The sequence below is a fragment of the Coloeus monedula genome (assembly GCF_965178545.1).
Source record: "Coloeus monedula genome assembly, chromosome: 7".
In the NCBI taxonomy this organism is placed as follows: domain Eukaryota; kingdom Metazoa; phylum Chordata; class Aves; order Passeriformes; family Corvidae; genus Coloeus; species Coloeus monedula.
Window position 1 is genome coordinate 25,030,251 of NC_138787.1, and position 22,392 is coordinate 25,052,642.

Genomic DNA, 22,392 nt, shown 5'->3' on the forward strand with positions numbered 1-22,392 from the left:
TTTAGTGATTTTGTGTTGCTTATTTTGGTGCTGTGTGGTATAATTTCTCCTATCAATACAAATGTTTTCAAAAAGCATTAAGAGGTTTTTTTCTCATTGTAAAAGAGCAGAAATAAGTTTTTAGAGCTTTATAAGACTTTTCTCTTTACCTTAAAAGATTGTGGATTGGTTTTTATGTTCATTTGAGTGCTGTTTGATGATGGCCTCAAATGAGATCTCAAAATACTTGAAATGGAAAAGGTTAATTATATATGGGATATTTTCATACAGAACCTCTGAACCACTTATCACAGGAGAGAAGCTTTTATGAACTCTTAAAATAAGATATCATGAGTTCTGTTTTGTTTCTCTAAAGTCCTGGAAAACCAACCAGTGTTTCATTGCCTTGACTTCTGCAGACGTTTTGCCCATCTGCTTGCTAAAAAGGATGTCTGCAGCCCTGAGGTTAAGAAAGAGCTGCTCAAGAAGGTGAAAAGTGCCATTTCAGCTACTGCAGAGAGATTTTCCGGGTACATGCAGAATGTAAGTATCATACTGTCTGGAAACAGTAATGTGCAATTTGTTCAGTGTTTGGACTGTGTTGAACACCTGTCAAGCCTCAGCTGTGTTTGACAGTGACTTTTGATTGAATGGCAGTGATTGTTAGAGGAGAGCTGCCTCAGTATTACTGAATGCAATGAACTAAACATAGTTTCCCCAGTCTGTGTTTGAAAAATACTGAATGAAATTGTTCAAAGCCATTTTGTTGCATTTACCCTGTTTCTAGGATGCGCATGAGTTCTTGAGCCAGTGTCTGGATCAGCTGAAGGAAGACATGGAAAAGTTAAACAAAACTTGGAAGAGTGAACCAGTCCCTAATGAGGATAACTCACCGGGACGTGCTTCTGATGACCTCTCAGCCACCAAAGTTTATACGTGTCCCGTTATCAGTAATTTAGAGTTTGAGGTTCAGCATTCTATCATTTGCAAAATGTAAGTGTGCTTGACAGCGTTTCTCACACTTACCTTAAAAGACAGGAAGTGTTCCCATCTGATGTGACTTCATCTGCAGGTTGTGACCAGAATTAAGAACTGTTTTATCCAAACCTAGGTATTTAGAAAAATACTCTTTTGTCTAGAAATGCTGTAAACCTCACACCACACTGTCTGCTGCTGCAAGCCTTCTTTAAGCAGTTTCATACCACCTAGTTTTCTTCATTACATGTCCAATGGAAAGCCTTTGTGCTTTGCTCTTTGTGCACTGATTATATGGGAATAGAGAGAAAAGGGGGTTTCAGCCAAGTAATGTTTCCTCTTAAAAAAGGGAAGCCATGTTTTTAATTTGATGTTTCTAAGGACTTCAGGAAATGGCATTTTCTTCTGTCTCTCTACATTCTTGAAGAAAAATATGTAAACCAGTATGTTTGGGCATTCGTTGTGTGTGTGGCAGATTTCCGCATGGGAGTGCTTCATTCCACAGAGTTTTCATGAACACAGATATTTGGGAATATTAGCTTGTATGTATTTAATTAGTTCCATAGAGCAATTAAAAGTAAAGTGCATTCAGGTGATAATTATGGAAGACAAATTACTGTAGTAGGGTCTTTTTTTTTCCCCCCTAAGAAAAATGAAACGTAAGAAGAATTAGGGGGTTTTGTTGGCTTTGGTTTTTTAGATGGACTCTACTGTTTCGTTTCTAAGAACAGTTTGAAAGTATTTCTAGCCCTTCTGCTGGGCTAGGCTCACTTTTTTCTCCTAAGAATACTGAATGATGATGTGTTCAGCTATAGCAGTCACTTTGATTTCCTGTATACCTGATCGTTTGCCTCTCCAAAGCAGTTCCTGCATTTTCGTTCTTACCCTTACACAAATGTTTCAACTTCTAAAGCATCAAAAAGAAATTGCAAGATCCAACTTTGTCCTAAGCATCAAGCAATTCCATTTTGATGAGTAAAAATAGGATGATCAAGAAATACATGTTCACTGGAAAGTCACTTCACCCTAAAACATGCAAACATTCATTAATTTCAAGTTTATTTTCCATCAGACTTGCACAGCATGTTTCTTTTTTAGGTGTGGTGAAACAGTCACTAAACGAGAACAGTTTAATGACCTCTCCATTGATCTTCCTCGAAGGAAGAAATTCCTTCCTTCCCGATCCATCCAGGATTCTCTTGACCTCTTTTTTCGGGTATGTACTTTGAGGGGGTTTTTTATGCGTTGTGGAGCATGTGTGGGTTATAGGTACCATATGGAAATCCTGATTGTACAGCTGATTATTAGTTTCTGTGACAGTGGTTGCAGAAACTAGAGATAACTAACTTTTCATTTTTTTGAGGTTTGTCCATTAACAGCATATAGAAGTTTTTATTGTAAAATGCTGTGCAGAAATTAACTAATGTAAAATAGGCAAACTTCCCAATTTTGTGGTGAAAAACTTGAGGTATAAACAAATACAAAGGAGAGAATGTCAGATTGGGATAATCACTCAGGAATTGCTACCTCTCCTGGGCTAGGATGCTTCAACAGCTTGTGTACAAGCCTTAATTAGCATGGAGTAAAAAGGTCATGCAGGTACAATAATTTAAGAAAATAAATAGCTGTAATATGTGGATGCTCACTTTGTAAGTAGAGCTTCAAGGTGAGGCTTCTGAAACCTAAAAATGAGCTGTACGATGTGTGAATTGGTGTTGTATTTTGTCATATCTTGAGACAAACCTCCTTTTTTCCTCCCTGTATAGGTAGTGTTTTCAACAGAGTGATTGATGTGCTTTTTCTTCTAAAAGCTGGTGGAGGTCTTACAATTTTAAAGAATTCCTAAAATTGTAATGTTGTAATTTGGCTTCATTTAAGGTTAAGGGCTGTAGGAATGTTTGATGGGCAAGTTACATAATTTCAGGAAAGGGATGCTTCCTCTTTTTATGTCTGTTCAGAACTCTACTTTCATGTAGCATATCCTTGATAAGTTTAGATGAGAATAGCTTTTGAGGAACAAAGCAGAGGATTCGAGCAAGAGGGAGAAAATTTCATGGCACCATCCTCCACCATAGATTATTAGGGGAGAAAAAAGCCCCAAACAAATCTTGTGTGTGGGAGAGAAAACTGTAAACCTCGTAAGATTGTACCCTCCCTTTGAAAGCTAATTTGTCATAATGGTGGCTAATTCACTGGTCTCCAGGAAACTTGCAGGAAAAATTCCACCTGTATTAGTGGATATGATGTCAAATTTTAAGGTCTGCTGCCTGTCCTTTTATTAAATGCCCTCTTATTAGGTCAAGTTGAAGGTGATTATAATTTTAAATGGTTACTGCTGTTTTGAAGAGTTTGTGTGACAGATGTGATGTACTTTTGGTTGACATCTGTTTGATGTCTCTTTTGTTCCACAATCATTTCTCTGCTCCCTTAAACAGGCAGAGGAGATTGAGTATTCCTGTGAGAAGTGCAATGGAAAGTCTGCAGTTGTCACACACAAGTTCAACAGGCTTCCCAGGTAAGTGTTGACACCTGTTCCTCTCCTTCCTGGAAGCATATGTTACAAAATGCAAGCAAAAATCCCTTGAAGAGTAAAGCTGGGAAAATGAGCAGGACAGTGTGTACAGTGGTCAGCTGTGAGAGAGGTGCACCTGCAATCAATCTTCATGCTGTTTTTCACTTTCACTCTAAAGAAGCTCTTGGAAACTCTCAGCAGTACTTGTGTCTTCCTCCCTATTGCTACACAAGGAGGACTGAGTTTTCTCCTTCCCCTTTTCTTGGGGTTTTTGGGGTGTGAATGAAGCCGATACAGTAAATATATTCTGGAATTTTAATATTGCACAAGTTGAGTGATGGACAGGGGCATAATTACCTGTGTCTGACAGGTAAGAGATGGGTCAGCATTTGCCTACCACCCCAAAGTAATAATCTGGTTTGGTCAGGTGCATGCCTTTGGAAAAAAGGGTTACTTGGATTTTGAATAGGTTTTCTCTGACTTCTGTTTTGAGATTAACACTTGTCCTTCTCTCATCTCTCTCAGGGTCCTGATTCTTCATCTGAAACGATACAGCTTCAATGTAGCATTGTCTCTCAACCATAAAGTCGGGCAGCAGGTGGTTATTCCAAGATACTTAACCTTGCTTTCCCACTGTACAGAAAGCACCAGGCAGCCACTGACGCTGGGATGGAGCGTCCATTCTGCCATGTAAGTGTGCAACTTTGGTCCCTGCTGTGTTAATCATGTATGCCACAAGGTAGGCAGTTGTCAGGTCTCCTCCAGAGAATGTCTGGGCAAGGAAACATTACAGTTATGCAGCTTCGGATGTGTGCTGCTGGTTTGTAATGGTAATGTCATAAGAACATGTATGGAAACGAAGCATGATAGAAGCAGTAGGAAGAGATGGTTGGGCATTATTTAGGGAATATTTGGTAAGATAGTATTCTTCACTGTCCTTGAAAATAACTTCATATTCTTTTTAAGAATGCTTCTGTTAGTAATTTTTAAAAGGTAGGCCTCTCAGTCCGAAGTAATCTAGATTACGTTTCCCTTCAGAGCACCCTAACTCTATTTAGAAGTCAAAACATTGTGTCTTTTTCTGCTAATTTCCACTTGCACCTCCTGTGCTGTCATTCATTTTTCATTGTCTTTCCTGTGCCACCGTAGTATCTAAGCCCTTTGCAAGCTGAAAATACTCTCCTTTTCCTTGTGGCAGTTATTTCTGTACAGCTGCCTGACCTGAGACACAGAGATTAAATGTGCCAGTTGTCACACAGGAAGCGTGTGGCAGAATAAGGAACAAGAAGCCCTCTGGTCTCTTGTAGCCCCTGACTAGTGATGTAGCCAGGGTATCCATTGTGAGCTAGGACACATCTGGTGTGTGTGTTCAGCAGTGTGGCACGTGTTGTGCCAAATGTTTAGTGTTGTTTGAGATGCAAGTGGGTGTTTCCCATAAATTTCCTTTAACAGTTGAAATCTCAGACTCAATAAACTGTTTATGCTACCCAGAGCAGCAATACTTTAAAATAGGTTGAAAATAGCTTTCCAGTGTTTGGAGTTTTTTTCAATCATGAAAACCGTTGTGATTGACCAGAGAGTGGAAGGGGAACTAGGCTGAAGAGAAGCAGCCCTGGTTTAGGGGGAAGATTAGAAAAGATTTCTGCAGTGGCTGCCATCTGTTTGATAGGTATGTAGTGGTAGTGATGGGCTTTGAGGAGCCCATGAAAGGATTAAATGGAGCAGGAAGTTTCTTTAGAAGAATCTAGGTAAGGGAGGAGAAATTAAGATGTGGGATATGCCAGAAAACTGGCTGATCCAGACAACAGCAGGAGACTGTGGTTTGGGAGCAGGAACTCAAGTGTTGGTGGGAATAAAAAATAAAGGATAAAGGAATGAGTTGTCTTGACATGGGAGCCGAGAGCCTTTAATTTGTGAGCTGGTCCCTAAGGGTGCGTTGCCAAGAAGTGAATCAAGTTTAAAGAATTATATATGGTTTTGAACAACTGTTGTTTATTTATAGTGTGATGAAGTTATTACTGTAAATCTAAGTAATTAGCAAGTACATAATGGTATTCTGCTTGTTCTTTTAGTCATGGATTTGCATGCATAGCAGACAAGTAAACACTTTTTAAAGACTGTAACTACTGCAATAAATACTTTGCTTTTTTAATAGTTCCCGTCCATTGAAAGCCTCCCAAATGGTGAATTCCTGTACTGTAAGCACTTCCACACCTTGTAGGTGAGTTACAGCTCTGAAATGTCCATATCCAATGGCCTGGGGTTTTGGGGCATAGTTTCTAAGGCATTTTAAGATTTTCTAGTTGTTTTCTATTTTTTGTGTTGCAAATTATTTCAGTTACTGTCTTTTTTTCATATCTGAGTTTTATGGGTGTTACATGCTAGCTGAAATTAACATCAGTGGTGCAATTTGCCTAGTTTAGGAAGCAAAATGATTTCTACTTCTGCAATCTAGCTCTTTATTCTGACTCTATGGAGTCAAAATGTGTGTTTCGGGAACACGTGGCTGATTCCTTAAGTTTATTTGCAAACATGAGACAGCCAGTTCTTGATACTGTGAAAAATGTGATATCACACTGGATGGTTTTGCATTGAGGGATGCTTAAAGACCAGATTTAGTAATAAAATGGAAATCATGACTTCCCCAGACTCCCTTGTCTTCTATTCTAAAGAAGCAAAAATTTATCTTAATGGAAGAGCAAACAGAAAAACTGAAAAATCTGTGCATTTCTGACTTTTTATATCTGGATAATGATGTGAGAAGTCCTATGTCTGGCTTAAATCATTTGACTTCTCAAGTTTATTATGCCAGATTCTGTGTTACTGTGGTCTTGTCTCAAATGAATTCTGTCTGGGATTGTGGGGTAATAAAGTGCAGAATCCTTGGCCTTAAAAGCAAGAGCCACACACTTAGTAACTTTTAATGTTGTAAGCTATTATTGCAGGCTTCCAGTAGATATGTCTGTTAACCCAATAAAATAAACCTGTTCTGAAAACCCTGACTGCCATGTTAATGAATTGTCACTGTCGAGTTGTTGGCAGTTTGTTCCCCAGTTGAACAGTGTGAAAGCACTACTTCAACAGTTACTTTGAAACGTGTTTGTAGGATGCTACTAATGCTGTGAAGTTTTATAGCCATGTGTTTAATTTACAGAAAATACACTTTCAAGTCAAAGAGCTCCACAGCACTCTATGTAGATTCTGACAGTGATGATGAGCCATTGAAACGCTCTGTTGCCCATAGCCAAAGGTTGTGTAACATACAGAGTAGAGATCAGCAACAACTGCAAGAAGAGCCAGAAAAGGTAAGGGAAAACCCCACAAACTTTCATGTACTAGATCCTGTATGTGCTCATGTCTGCTGTGTGCTTTTTTTAGCATAAACTGAGTGAAATTGATGTCAGATGAGGTTTTTTTCCTCCTAATTAGCACTGCAGTGCTGGAAGGGAGTGCTTTGCTAATTGACCCCTCTCTACAGTTGTCTTGGCTTCCCACTGGGAACAGAGGTAATTGCATTGCAACTGAACTTGAGTTTTCAGGTTATGTATACCAGCTGCTTAGCAGTTTGGTCAGTCCTTTGGGTAACTTTCACTAATAATGTTCCTGGGCCGAAGTATAATGTGCTGTCAATAATAAAAGTATGCAGTAAAGTCCTTGATTAAATTAGATCCAGTACAAGTTGGGATAAGCAGAGAATTCAGTTAAGAGAATTTCATGCACATCCAATCTGTGTCCTCTTTGAAGTGTGGCTTTTAAAATGCTGTTAGAATCTGAAGCTAACAGTCTTTGGAGGCGGACACATAGAAGTGTGAAGAGACCAAACTCATTGGTGTAATGGCACAGTTAATTTCAAATTGCCTTTGAGCTTTTCCTTGTGACTAGCATTAATGCTGCCAAGATGCTTTTTTTGCCTCTGTCAGGGCAGTGTATTAGCAGGTAGATGAGTTGTGTGGGAAGAAATGATGACCTAGGAGGGAATAGAAGCAGCTTAGAGGATTATCTTACAGTACCACTTTCTTCTGTTAAGAGTGATACAGGCCTGGTGCTTAGGACAAGTTTCCTGCATCTCTGCTTCCATAAAGCTTTTGCTTCACTAAAGTTTTTGACAATACTCATAGGGTTATTTTAATCAAGCAGAGACTTGTGGCCTTGATTATGGCATTGAGGGACAGGTGTAAATCTGGGTGAATAGCAGCAGGTAACAAGAGGAAGGTATCTACAGTTTCTGATCTGATGGGAGGATCCTGACCTAGTATTTAATGAATGATAGATACTGAGTATTAAATTTTTAGAAGATCCAGAGCTGGGAAGAGCTCAGAACTGATGAAGCTCAGAACTACAGATAAGAATGATCTTGACAAATGAGAGAAACTGCATAAAAATAGGAAGGGTTGTTCAGTAGGAACGGGCTGAAGGTGCTAATTTTGTCAGGATTAATCAACTATAAATGTGGGATGGGAGCAGCTGGGAAAGCAGTGGGCCTTCAGAAAGGGCCTGGAAGTTGACAGTCACTCACAAGGGTTGAAAGTGGGAGTATCTGGACAGAACCGTAGCCTGCACGTTGTGTCATGTAACCCTCCTTTCTTCCTCAGCATTGAGCTTTAGCTGGAGTTCTGTATCCATCTTTGGGCTCTGGACTGAAAAGAGTTAGAGATTAACTGGAGAGGGGCCAGAGGAGAGGAACATGAATGGTCAGAGGTCTAGAAAGGAAGATTTTGAGAGAAAGAGCAGGCAAGTGGTCTTCAGTTTGGTCTTTAGTTTAAAGAGAAACATAAGCAAGGTTTGTGTCTTCAAGGAACAGGAAGAAGTTAATAGAAACACTTGAGCTGTTTGCTGTGCCTGTGGTGGATAGAACAAGAAGTAATAAACTAAGTTGCAGACAGTCATTTTTAGATTAAATATTATGGAACACTTCCTGATGGTCAGGATATGTAGGGATGGAATGGATTGCTGTGGAAAAATACAGAAAACCCTTTCCTGAAGGTCCTGCGCCTGCTGTCCTGCATGGCACATCTATGCCTGGCTGCAGCTGCAGGAAGGAAACAAGCTTGTCTTTTCTGTACATAAGAGGGACTTCAAAGGTATTTCAAACTGTCCTAACTGATTCTTCCTGGAGTTCTGTTTGTGAAGAAGAGTAGGTAGTCTCTATCACACAAGCCCTGTAAGTGCAGAAATTGTGGGAATAAAGCATACTAATTTGAATAACAAATTAATTACAGGCTTTACAGCCTGTTATGGGAAAGAGACACTGGTGGGGATGATTCCACATACATGATTTTATTCTGTGGTCATGCATATTGGCCACTTCTCAAACACAGGCCTGACCAACCATCTGTTACCATTAACCAGGTTCTCTGACCTTCTCAGTGTTGCCCTGGGGAACCTGGTCCTGGTTTTTAGAAGTGGCAGCACTGCTGCTGCACCATTTCTCTTGGTATGATTCTCAGAACAGCTGTGGATGGGGTTGCATTAAGGGCTTGGTGGTCACTTTGTCTGGCCAGTGCATCCCTTGCCAGGCACTCCTTGCAAAATGTCCCTGCAGTGTGGGAGAACAGCTGGAAAGCATCTGGATATGGCACTGGGTTATAGGGGCAAATAGCAGTTATCCAGGGCAGAACTGCAATTCCTGTGATCTCTGCTTTTGCAGATGAAGTAGTATTTGAAGGACTTCTTAAAAATGCTTACTTAAAACAGCATGTCTTAGAGCCTAAGATATTTAAAATCCATGCAAATAATGTCTAATAGAAAAGTTGTATTCTAATAATGCACAGATGCTGCCAAGTCTTTAAAGTCCAGCCACTGAATTAGTGGTAGTTGTTGGCAGAGAGCCTGGAACTAGGGTTTGCCAAAGAGCTAAACCAGTTTTGATGTTGGTAGCCTACAGGTGCAGAGAGATAAATCAGAAAGCTTAAAAAGCAGGTACTCTGCTTTACTTACTCAGTGCATAAATAGCTGTGAGGGGAGAGGTTTAAATTTGTCACTTCTAATTCTTGGAGGGCAACATGTCTAGAACAAGCAGTTTAGTTGGCTAATTCATTTACTAATCTTTTTTGAAAAGGTAGTTTTAATACTAAATGCTTGCTGTATTTGAGTAAAAAGCAGCAGTAAAAATGTACTTTTGTTCATTTTAACAAAGTTCTGGGATCCATCCTGATGCAGTTTGGATTAAGACCTGGATAAGTACATTTTAATAGAAACTATCTTACCCCCTTTTTAACATAATATAGGAAAAGAAATTCTAAGCATATGGTAAATAGTGTAATTGTGTCAACATGCATGCATGGAGGTTAACCTCCTGATTAACAGTTAATATCAAAATGATTGAAATAACTATATTATTTGCATCACTGTGGTGTAGGAGTTGATGAGCATCAGCTTTAGGAAAATGAACTATAAAAAGGAAAATTGAGATTAAGACTAAGGTGTTTTTTCTTTCTTCCAATTTAAAATCATTCTGTTCTTCTTGGGAAAGAATAATTCCCCCCTTTCCCTGTTAAACTGTTTTCTTACTTGGTTTGCAGTCCTGCCCTCCTCCCTGTACCCACATCAAGATTTCATATGGCAAATCTGCAGCACAAAACCTAATTTTAATTGCTCTTCATACCAGCTCAATTTCAGTTTCTATTCTTCTATCCCTGTATTCAAGTTCAGTTACTCTCATGTTGCTGCTTCATCCTTTGTTAACAAACTTGCAATTTCCCTGCTTGTATCTCAGCACTGACTTGCCAGGGGCTTGAGAATTCATCAGAACCTAAAGGGGAAAAACATTTGTTGAAGGAAAGGAAGAAGGCAAGGGTTATCTTGTGTATGTTAATCCACAAGGCCTGTAGAAACTGGTTGTAGTGTATATTTGAATATTATTCTGTGGAGTAAATGTAGCTACAAAGGCTGTCTCTCCATTGAGTCTCTTGTAACTATGTTGAATGTTGACAGTGCCAAGCTCCCACTCCCTGGGGTTAATAAAAATAAATCTCCACAGAAATGTAAAACTGATGTTATATACCTGTTTATTCAAACACTTAATCATAACTCCATTCATCTCTAGGGTTCAAAAAGAAGTAAAATGGAGGGTGATAAACCTGAGCTGGGTAATGCTGGTTTTGATGGGATGAGCGAAGATGAACTGCTAGCAGCTGTCTTAGAGATTAGCAAAAGGGAAGCTTCTCTGTCTCTGAGCCATGATGAAGATAAGCCCACAAGCAGCCCAGACACTGGTTTTGGGGATGATGAAATTCAGGAATTGCCAGAAAACCTGGAATCTATGGAGATGGAGAAACCCAAAACAGTATTAGACTCAGGTAAGGCAGAGTAACCATCTTAACTGGACTCTAGCAGGCTAAAGCAGGTTACTGATAACATCAGGTTGGTAATGGCTGGTGGTAGGAACTACATGCAAGTGCACTGGTGAAACTGCCTGACTTCCTCAAGAGTTTTAGGAACTTAAACTTTATAATTTCCCTGTGTATAAAGCATCTAATTCATCGAACTGTGAAAATGTATTTTCTGGTAAGTCTGTCACCTCCATGATTCAAAGTTAATTTCCATTTTTTTTCCTCTCTTGATTAACACATGCTTCCCCAGGTTCCTGTGCCAGACAATTCAATTTCCTAATATTTGGCCTTGTTTAGAACTGACTCTTCCATAAGCAGAAAGTATTTTCATTTCTGTAGCTGTTGTAGCAGCACAGTAGCAGTGTTCACGTGGCTGGTGTGCAAGAGGGCTGCATAAGACTAGAATGCTTTCATAAATGCAGCTGTTTTGTCACTAGTTACTAATGAATTTAACTATATCTCTGTAATTTTTTCTAAAGCTTTTTCTGTGAGAGTAGACCTGTAAGCTTAAGAGACTCAAGTGATTTATGGCCTCTGACAGAGACACGTGATTGAGTACAAGGAGGAGGCTGTGTGATCTCAGTGCGGGGAAGTTGAGTCTTCCTTTAGCCAGCTGAAGGAAATAGAAGTGGTTTATCATTTATTGTGTGCCACATGCTTTTCATCAGGTTTTTAATTCCACTAGCATGGAAGAAGAGACCAACAATAGCTCATGTCCTCTAAGAGCCAGGCAGTTAATTTGAAAACAGAATACCCCACTGTTACCAAAAATGACACTTGTTTCAATGGACAACTCTTGACAGCCTTGATGGTGGAAGGCAGTGTATAAGAATAATACTGTATGTGACAGCATGGTTTGTGCCCTCCTTTTTATACAGTAGTGTTGCTTGTGGTGGTGTGAGAGGGAGCTGTGATAGAGTGCAGCCACATAAATTTATTTCTCTCCATGTTTTCTTTGGAAAGTACAATGTAAATACTTGAAGGCTCTTTTCTTAAGCAAAAAGTATGTGTTTAATGTAAGTTCTGTATTTCTTCTTACATTGGAAGTTTTCAGAGGTCATGTAATAAATTCTGTTTTGTTTTTCATCTTAAAAGGATTAGACAGATGGATTATGGTTCTGGTGGTCTTGTGTTTAAGGGTTCCCAGATACTGAGACTGCCTTGTTTTATCCTTGTTAATAACTAATCAGCAGATACTGAAGTCTGCACAGGACAAAACCATGAAGTTTCACATGCTGCTGCCTGTCAGCTGTTGGAGCAGGTCCTGACACTTTCTCAGTTGCAAGCAAGAATCAAATTGTCCTGCAACTGCAGGAGTCTATGCAGTGGTTGAATGAATGTTCATTCCAGATGTTTCATAAAGCACTTCTGCCATAGTGTTTACTTCAAAGGTGAACTAAAAAGTTATAGTCCTCATGCACATTTAAAGCTGTACGTAGTGTTCACAAGATTGAGGCTCTTACCTGAAGCAGAAGGTGGCACATTTGAACAGTACCTGAGTTTGTGCTTTTTTCCATCTTGCATATGGTTTGGCTTTAATTGTGGCTTCATCTGTAGTACTCTGAGGTATAATATGCAATGCAAATTTTTATAGTCCATGGTTTCTTATAGAGAAATTCATGTGTCAGCTTCACGGCTGCAGAAACCTAGTGGTGTGTGGCTTCTGTAGTTAAACTTGCTGTTTCTGAGGGAACATAAAAGGCTAAGAAGAGAACAGGTTCAGGTGTTAATCAAATGGTTCATTGTGCTCCAGTTAAAATGAGTATAAGACTGCGCTTTGGAACTTTTTCCATTTGACTCTTGTGTGGGTGTTTTATGGTGGGTGAGCTCCCTGTCAGTAGATGTCACTATGCTGCAAGGATTGTGGTGATTTAAAGAGGACTTCGCTGGTAACAGACAGAAGACCCAGGAAAGTATAAACTGTACTTTGTGATTCCTCAGGTCCTGCCAATTTCACTGAGATAACTAAAGATTTTGATGAGAATAAGGAAAACAAAACTCCAGAAGGCTCCCAAGGGGAGGTTGACTGGCTGCAGCAGTACGATATGGAGAGAGAGAGGGAAGAACAAGAACTTCAGCAGGCACTGGCTCAAAGCCTTCAAGAGCAAGTAAGAAAAATAGTATGCTTCCTTAAGTTCCCCAACATTGGAAACCTAAAAGCTAAAGGAAAACCTTGGATTCAGGCAGTAGCTGCAAAGGGATTCTTCTGGGTTTTTTGAGATAACTAGATGGAAAAAGGTTTGGGTTTCTTCTAGCTCCAGTGTCAGTAGAGTGATGACACTGGATACATCTGGGCACATTTTGTATGTGCTTTGAAAACTGTTCATCACATCACAGACCCATAGATTTCTCAAAGCTCCTCACGTGCTTTTGTACGCTGGTTTGTCACATTATATTAAAAACTATGATAACCTGAACTAAACTCTTCCTCTCTGTCATCAAGAAGCCAGCCCACCTTTAACTTCCCTGGCAGTTGCTTCTTGCAGTGTGTCCTGTCAAGACTCAGTGAAAGAGGCAGGTTTCAAAGCCAAGGCTAAGAATGGCCATGTCAGGTCAGGTTGAAGATGTGTCTATCCTGGCTATGTCTCTGGTGCTAGCGAGTAGGGGATGCTTAGTGAAGAATATAGGAACTGAGCATTTATGTGATCCTTCCCTGTCAGTAAAGTGGAAAAAGGATCCCAAGTAATTTAGTCTAAAATAAGTCCTTTAAAGTAGGCTTGGAAAGCATGGGGTTCTTGAGTTGTGTGCTGTCTGTATTCCACTTGAATTGCAAGACCTGTAACTGATTTCTACAAGTTTAACCAAGCTGCTGAGAATAAAGCAAGCACTTAGCCAGGTCTTTCTTTAAATAGGTGCCCTTGTCTGCTCTCTATTAATACCAAAGCTGTCATGGTTTTCCTTATGAGATCTGATGTTTCCATGGCTCTTGGATTTTTCTCTCCCATTACTCATTATGAGGTGCTGGTTGGTATGTTCCATGCCAGATGTAGCTTTGATTCAGCAGTGCTGACTAGTTTAACAAAGATTCCCAAATCCTTTAGAAATAGCAAGATAAAAGGCCTCATGCTAATAATGTAAAACTGCCCTTTGAGTGTGTTTCTGCTACAGTTCTGAAGCAAAAATCTGCTATTCTAATGATTTGGGCATGGAAATGTGGTAGCTGTGGTTATCTCTATTTGAAATACATAGCTGGGGTGCTGCATTCAGGTGTGCAGAAAGCACTCAAACCCTGAATTAAGAAGCCAGCTCATTAAATATTGTCTGGCTTGCTGTAGCTCTGGGCTTTCAAGAGTGGTGGGAGGAACAGGGGCAGAATATTATCCAAACATTGGGAGTGTTGGTTGAATTGAGGTTTCTTTGCTACTTGGTCATGGTAATATTTTTAATACCTGGTTGTTTAGTGGTGTCTTTTTGCATCCTGCCTTTGTGGATTACACCTGTTACATAGAACCACTGGCTCTATTTTCAAATGGCTTAGAAATAACAAAATCTGTCAGGATTTAATGACCATGTCCTCAGCTGGCTTTGGTCAGAAGTAGACTAAATTTTACCGAAGTGTGAGGAGCTTTGTGTGTAAGTGACAGCTTTCCTGAGCAAAGGGTTGCAAATTCATTCAGATGCTTTTCAAATTAATGATCCAGGGAAAGCATTCGGTGTTAGTGGAGACTCACTCTGCTGCATACCAAACTTCAGGAGCTTTGACAAGCCTTAATGAAGGTTTGTCCCAGGTTCTGTTGCACGGGAACATTGGACTCTCGCTGGTTGCAAACATTCCTTCACACGGAACCTTTAATTTACAATGTCAAGTTTGTTGTAGAAACCAGAGCAGCACAGTTTCAATGGAAAAAGAGCACCACAAGAATTTTAAACAGTGAAATGTCTCAATGAGCTAAGTTTTGTTCTCTCCCCATTAGGAGGCACGAGAACAGAAAGAGGATGATGACCTCAAACGAGCCACAGAATTAAGTCTACAAGGTGAAACTTATTTAAGTTCTTCCAGTATGTTGCTTTTGAGAGGAAATTGTTATGTGTGTATGAGTGCAGCTCCTGACTGTCAGTAAGACAGCTGGGATTCATGTTCTTTTGGTGTGTGCTTTGTTGTGTTTGGCTGCACTCAAGGTCAGTTTTTCTTGTTCTTGGTTGTGAAAGCAAATGCCAGGAAAAACTTAATCTGAAAAATTACTTACTTCAGTCTCTTGAGTTTTTACTTAGATATAGAGATATCTAGAGAGGTATGTGTAATATATTATATGAACCACATATAATATACAATAATGCATAATATTAACTTAGAGAAAGCACAATGGATCTTGAAACTTTGCATTCCCTGCAAAAGCCAGCATGCTCCTGGCCCTAGTCAGAACGTAAGGATTGTTACTTGCACTGGTATTTTAGTGCTGATTAATGAATGCCCTGGCCTTGCTTGGGAAAATGAATCAGTGCTGTATCTGTCAGATAGGGGATGGGAGGGAGACAGACCTCACTGCAAGGTATAGCTGTTGGGGGTGAAGAAAAGAATCCAAAACATACTATCTATCTCCTCCAAATCCAGACAGTGCTGTAGGCCTTCTCAGGCACTGTTCAACGTTTGTGTGAGGCTGGCATGCGAGTGATTTCATACAATCTGGCAGAGCAAAGCATAACCGAGAGAAAATTCCTGCTCCAAAGAGGGAGAGGGAGGGATAATAAAGTATTGTGTTAAGATACTTGTGGTTGCTCAGGGCCTTTTAAAGGCCCTCAGATGTTACTGGATGAACCTGTGTCAGCTTCTGAAGGGGAGTAAGTTGAATGCTGTTTAGGCATCCGTCACCCTGAGCTCTGGCAGACTGAGTGACCGGTCCCTCTTGGGTTTTCCCTGATTCCTATCCAGGAAGAATTCAAGGCTAGAAATTCTTCATCCCCTTGATTTACAGTTGCTTGACCTAAACACAAGCATTTCCTTGCTACTGTCTTGTTTGTAAGGCATCAGGAAGCAGTTGTTCAAGGAGATGAACTTAGTCTTGAATGCAGAGCTGGTAGCATTTGTCTTAGGAGGGATCCCATGGATGCTGTAACCAAAGAACCAGTAGTCATCCTGGCACCACTGGTGAAGTGGCATTTAGCAATGCCTGTGGCAGGTGCTTCATGCAGAGACCTACCAAAGTGGCTGTGTTTCTAGGCTGTAGTCTACCTTACAGCCCAGGTAAGTGTGGAAAGCAGCAGTAAAGGATTCCCAGTTAAGCAAGGGAGTAATCTCTAAACTTCCCAGGATTATACTAATCCAGTGACTGATGATTTAACAGGACAAGCAGTGTGAGAATCTCTTTGGCAAAACATCTCCATCACAGCTAGTGTGATAGTCTCTTAAAAACAGAGCAGAAAAAATTCCTAAGCAATGTCCTGTTAATCTCAACTTCTCATCCACCCCGGACTCCATAGCTTTAATTTAGCTGGCAAAAGCATAGCTACTTCTCCTAATGAGTACTGTACAAAATCTTAAATTAGTTGGGTAGCTGCAGAACCCCGGGAAGTTTGGAACAGCGTGTACAGGGAGCAGTGGTGCCTTCCGGCTCTTTACAGAAAGCTGCGTGCATTTTGCTCAGCCAAGCAAACTGGAAGTTCCTGTGGTTAGCAGCCTTCTTACCATGGAAAACAATGAAAAGATGCCTGCTGCCAGCAGTCACATTTTGAAGCCAGTTTTAATTCAAAAATGCACTTTGTTAATGCAACTTATAGTTAAAACTGTAATTCATAGCTTCTTGTTGCAGGAACTCACAGTTCACTGACCAGACTGGCTGTCCTTCTTTTGCTGTCTGTCCTGTCAGCAGGCCACTGGTGCTCCAGAGCCAGTTGGGTGTTAACTACTCTTTTATCAGCCAGCTGTCATTGCCATAGTGCCCTTTTGGAAAAGTATGAGGGAGATGGTGCTAAAATTAATTCCAAGATACTTAACTGTTGCTCTGACAAGTTGGAAAAGGGAAAGAGCTTTTATTTGGAAATTCCAGTATCCCCTGTTTTCTTTGAAAATTAAGCTTGAAATTTTATTACGCCTATTTAGGTGGGTAGATAGACCTCAGCCTGTTGTGAATTCCTGTGTGGTCCACAGCTTCTCACGCAGTTATCATTGTTTCCTTGCTATCTAGAGTTTAACAGCTCTCTCCTGGACAGCGTTGGCTCTGATGAAGACTCTGGGAATGAGGATGTTCTTGACATGGAGTATTCAGAAGCTGAAGCAGAAGAGCTGAAAAGAAATGCTGAGGTGTGATCCATGATTTCAAAAGCCAAATAAGAAATATAGCTATTCTTTATACTATAGAAGGTAGTTTTACAGAGCAGGTTAGAGGCTAGAAAGGTCTTTATATTCAGAAGTGAAAACATGGAAAATTTTCTATCTGTAAGTCTTACTGTGTTACTTTAATTACAAAAAAACCCCAACCAAAACCAAAGCAAACAAAACTCAAAAAAAAAAAAAAAAAACCAAAAAAAAAAAAAAAAAAAAAAAAAAAAAAAAAAACCAGACAGCTGCAGAGACCTTCTGAGTTTCTCTAAGGAACTCTTAAAGAGTATTGTTAGTGAACTCTGTAAGTAACATTTCCTGGTCAAGAGAGGATTAAAAAATAAATTGTCAAAAGCCAGTGAATAGATAGAGCATGTTTCCTGCATGTGAAGAGGGTGTTGTCCACTGACATTACAGGTGCAGAACAAGAGAATTTGGGCTACATATCCAGTATTAGCTGTAGAATCTGTGTACCGTTATCAATGGCGTGTCTTTGATATTTCAGAAGTAAGCATAGTGTTCCTTTTTGGCTTTTCTGTTTATTTGCTGGATTAATTCTGACATCAGTGGAAGTTGGTCAGGAAATGGTTGTTTAGAAAACTTTGCAGTGTAGAGCTCATGTCAGCATCTGTTCTGAGGTCGGAGAGGCTCCTTCACTGGCTTGCTGATAGATTAAATAGACATTTCCCACTTCTGGAAGAACTCCTTGTTTGGTGTGAACCAGGGTGTCTGTTTCTGTAATCCTTCATTGGGTTGCAGCTTTGAATAGAGTAGCTAAAGTTGATATCACAGGTATAAATCATCTTGTCCATAAGCTATGTGGAGAAAAAAAGAATGCCTGAAAGCTTTAATTGTACTTTCCCCCTCCCCCCCCCCCCCCCCAGACAGGAGAGCTTCCTCACTCCTATCGTCTCATCAGCATCGTCAGCCATATTGGAAGCACATCATCTTCAGGTAAAAGATGCCACATTTTATTCTTCATCTCTTACCTAGCTTGAAAAATCTGTAATACAGAATTACCATAGCAGAATTATTTATAGGGAAGAATTCAGGCAGCAAAGCAAGTCTTCTGTCATGACTTGCTGATGGGGGAGCAGGTTGGGAATGTCATGGTGTGTAACTATGGCATGTAGGAAATGGACAGCTTATGGGCTATGTAGAACTGCTTGTGCTTGTTACCAGCTGATTGAGGGACCGGGATCTTAAGGGTCTTTTAGCCTTTAAATCTGGCATAGGTGGCTGGACTGGGGTACCTAGCTACCCAGCTCACTGGTCAAAGTGCAGCATGGAAAGGTGTGCAGAGAAGTTGTGGCTGCTGCCCCATTCCCAGAAGTGTTCAAAGCCAGGTTGGATAGGGCTCTGGGCAACCTGGAGTAGTGGAAGGTGTCCCTGCCCATGGCAGGCAGTTTGGAACAGGATGACCTCTGAGGTCCCTTCCAACCCAAACCATTCTGTGATTCTCTGTTGTTAAGGTCATTATATCAGTGATGTCTATGATATCAAGAAGCAGTCCTGGTTCACCTACAATGACCTGGAAGTGTCTAGAACTCTAGAGACCACTGTTCAGTGTGACAGAGACCGAAGTGGATACATCTTCTTCTACATGCACAAGTAGGTGTCTTGGGGAATTTTGGTGCTAGAAATTACCTACTGGTTGTGAAGAAGTGGGCTTCTCTTCTTCCTCTGGTCCTCTGCTGGGATGAAAAATATCTCCAGAATGACAAAATTGAAGTGCTCTTAGTTCAGAGGTGTGGGACTGTACATCAGTAATACATGGTGTTTTAACAAATACGTTAAATTGTATTTTAAGAATGGGATTCAGTGTCTCAGTGCATGTTTTGCACCAGGAATCATAATAGAGCTTGGGTTTTTTCCTTAAGCGCTGTGATATTTGTAAATGCCCTTACCCCTGCTCCTAACAGTTGTGTTATTGCAGCCACGGTCACCTCAGGACACAGACAAAATGAGATTTGTAGGTAGAAATCATGTATTTTCAGGCACACAGAACTGAAGAAGGTTTGTCCCCTCTCTTCTGTCTTTACTAGTGCTTGGAGATGTCAGATAAGACGTCTCTCTTTGCCAGGTTCTGTGACACTGGAGTTTGTGGAGCAAATCCAGTTGCTGATTCCCTCAGGGCTGTCTTACATAGTGGTTTGTTGTTGTACAAAAGTTTCACTGTTGGTCTTTCCTTCTGTTCTAGGGATATCTTCGATGAGTTACTAGAAACGGAAAAGAATGCACAGCCACTTAGCATGGAAGTAGGAAGATCGGTTCGTCAGCCTCTGTGAAGAATAAAACACCTTGTTCCTCCTGAGGAGCAAGGAAGATTCTGAACTTGTGCCAGACACGCAGGAGTAACAAACAGCTCAGGGCCAAAACATGAGACAAAAGGTAGAAATATGGGACGCTTGGTTTGTTGAACCATCTGTGCAAGTCCTGGGCCTGAACTACGTGTTTAAACCTTGACATCCAGAGAGATCCTCCTGTGGTGAAATTTTTAATGTTCCTCAAATAATTTTGTCAGCATGGAGCCTTAAAGAGTTGTAACAAGTCACAAGACTACAGCTGCTCATAAACTGGTTTAAAAAATAGTGCAAAAAGAGACTCGACTTTAAAAGCCCATTCACATGTGAGGCGTGAGTGGCGAAGATTTACATATCACTCGGCGCTTTTTTTTCTTTTCTCCAAGAGCAATTTAAGCAATAGACTGTAACCTGGCGTGTGTTGTGTTAGTAATATTCACTGGAAAGCCAGATCACTGAGCAGGCTCTTGCCAGTCATCTGGCTAACAGGCATTTTGGAATCAGTCAAGCTGATGCGTTGTGACATTCATGGGTTTGTAAGCGCTCCGCTATTTACATGCGGTTCCAGGAAACAAACTGTCGGTGCTGTGGAATGTATTGATACCTGGTGGCAGCTCTGTTGTTTTTTTACACCATTCACTGTCATCCTCATTTAGGCATGAGATTATATATGTGATTTCTTTTGTTTTACAAGTTCTGTTATTTGATTGCATTTTCTCCATGAGGCTGTTGCATCAGTGCCGTTTGGAGAGGCGAGGTTTCTCATTGGGTGTGCCGTGTTTCACACTGGAGTTATGTTGCTTAGGGCTGCTCTGATGTGACTCTGGGATAGCTGAGTACATGGAGCAAACAGAGCAGTGGCAGGAGGTGAGCACAGCCTCTTTGCATATTCTGGGGGGCAAAGAGCGTTCTGGCGTTACCCTTCCTGTGCAGCACCTGGCACTTGAACTGCTCTGTGATTGAACTGTGGTCTTGCCATGGTCTTACGTCACCCCAGGGTAAGAGGCTTTGCACTGCAGCCGTGCCTCCATTCTCCTCTCTGAGGAGTGCAGAGTGCTCAAACTGTGAAACTAAACCAGGTGGAAAGCTTTCGGAAGGCCCTTGTTCAGCATTAACAGAACATGGTTAGGAAGAAGTGATGCTTTCTGCTGGGTTTAGAAGCATGATGCTCCTTTTATAGCTTGTTTCAGCAGTGGGGGGAGAGGCCTATTAAGTTCATTTCTTTTCAGCACCTTTGCACTAATTAGCAGGGGCAGATGTTTCCTTTCACTGACATTTCTTCATTTCAGAGAAGTTGTTGCTGTAAGCAGAGTAGTTGCTCTTGTTTTGGCCTCTAGTTCTGATTTTTGCAGCCTGAGTTTTAGAGGTGAAAGACTTCCTTAAGGAAAAAAAAAGAAGAAAATCACCTTTTTTGCCGTTGCGATAGTTTCTGAGTTTTTTAAACTATCATTAGGAGTTTCTCAGGAATAAATCGGCTGCAGCAAAGCAGACAAAACCATCGATTTAAGAGACAGCAGGCACCTTTCAAGGGCACTTCCACACTAGAGCTTATCCTGGCAGGCTGGCAGGGCGCTGCCTCAGGGACCTCTTCCCACATGTGTGTGCAGCAGCAAGCGACAGCGAGTGACTGCGTCGGTGTCCTCCCCACCCTGATCCTTGGGGAACCCTGGTGGGGTGAAGACTGACCTCCCTCCCACTTCCCAGGTTGGGACAAGCACAGGGGCCCTGGTCACGGTGGCATCTTCCTGGTCTCTGAGCCAGGAGCAAAGGTTTGGTTGTAGACTTGCCAGAGTGTTTATCTGGTGAGATGCAGCCCAAGGGGGGTGTGTGTGTTAATTTATTACAAAGCATTATACTTTTCTATTGTCAATACTAATTTTGGTCGAATTCTGGGCAATGGGAAGAGGTGGTGACGTGGGAGTTGTCCTTTGAACTGATTGCCCTGCGAATGTGATGGACTGCTCCGTCCAGAGGGCAAACCTGTTTTCCCCAAGCACATCCTATGCTTGTGCTGTAAATAACTGGTATTCCTGTAGTATCAGAAGTCAGCTCTGCTTTTTTGGGTGGCAAGGTTGTTTTTACAAGGTGCTGCACTCCAGTTAATTTATAATAAAAGCAAACATTGCCTGATTTTTCAGTGCAGTAACTTTTGTTTAAAACCAGTTTTGTTTGGATCAAGGTGCAAAAGCTGATGCTTGAAACCAGTGTTCCTTGTTTTATGAAAAGTTCTTGCTTCTTATTCTAGTCATTAAGAATTTGCAGACATATACTGTAATTTAAGCTTTTTTGTTTGGCATACAGCAGTTCAATTGCACCTTCACCTGGGCAGGAGTGTCCACAGAGTCCCTTCCTTGCAGAAGCCAGTTTTTTCCCTGCCCAAGAGCGGTGGGGAGGATGATCGATGTGTAATCCTCAAAAGATGTGCTGCCCATCAGTTGTGTCATTCCCACTGCTCACACTGTTGCAGCAGAAAGGTCAGTAAGGTTGGCCCTTCCATGTGGGATACCTGTCCTTGGGTATAGGTAGGTGAAGCTTAGTTGTGGGCCCTGAACATGTACTGGCTCTTCCTCAGTTAAACATTTACCCACTTCTGAATCAACCTAGCTTAGTACAAGTGTGATTCAGCACAGAAACTCAAGGAACTCCCATCCCTCTGTTCCTCTCGTCCCTTCGTTGTCTGACTGCAATAATTTGCTCTTGATTTACACCCCTAATCTGAGAGGGGCAGAGCTTTTGTGTCAATGAACTGGAGCTTGTGTGCGGGTCCCTGGGGAGCCCTGGCCAGCAGGTCTGCACAAAGAGCCTTTGCAAAGCAAGGACTGGTTTCCCAACCAGAGCAGCAGAGTGGGACTGACGGGAGGAGAGAGCGGAGCTCTGCAACACCTGTGGCCTCGGCCTGCTCTTCCCCCCCCGCCCAGTGCAGCACAGATAAGATCTGCCCGCGCATCTTCCTGCCCTTCCCGCAGCCGAGGAAGAGCTGATCGCCAGCTCAGGGCTTCGTGCTGTGCTTCACCCTGGCACGAGGCACGCGGGGAA

At 41.3% G+C, this 22,392-nt stretch overlaps 1 protein-coding gene across 1 annotated transcript in view; it reads left to right on the forward strand.

Annotated features, from left to right (window-relative positions):
- Window positions 1-21,486, forward strand: part of USP37 (ubiquitin specific peptidase 37) — a 34,531-nt gene extending 13,045 nt beyond the window's left edge. Inside the window, exons 11-24 of the mRNA XM_082285558.1 lie at window positions 399-522; window positions 767-972; window positions 2,053-2,170; window positions 3,390-3,469; window positions 3,992-4,156; window positions 5,622-5,687; window positions 6,621-6,771; window positions 10,512-10,764; window positions 12,739-12,905; window positions 14,712-14,772; window positions 16,920-17,035; window positions 17,938-18,007; window positions 18,526-18,664; window positions 19,254-21,486. Of these exons, the coding sequence (XP_082141684.1) occupies window positions 399-522; window positions 767-972; window positions 2,053-2,170; window positions 3,390-3,469; window positions 3,992-4,156; window positions 5,622-5,687; window positions 6,621-6,771; window positions 10,512-10,764; window positions 12,739-12,905; window positions 14,712-14,772; window positions 16,920-17,035; window positions 17,938-18,007; window positions 18,526-18,664; window positions 19,254-19,341 (1,804 nt within the window). The 3' untranslated portion in view covers window positions 19,342-21,486. The remainder of the gene's footprint in view (window positions 1-398; window positions 523-766; window positions 973-2,052; window positions 2,171-3,389; window positions 3,470-3,991; window positions 4,157-5,621; window positions 5,688-6,620; window positions 6,772-10,511; window positions 10,765-12,738; window positions 12,906-14,711; window positions 14,773-16,919; window positions 17,036-17,937; window positions 18,008-18,525; window positions 18,665-19,253) is intronic.
- The last annotated feature ends 906 nt before the right edge of the window (window positions 21,487-22,392 follow it).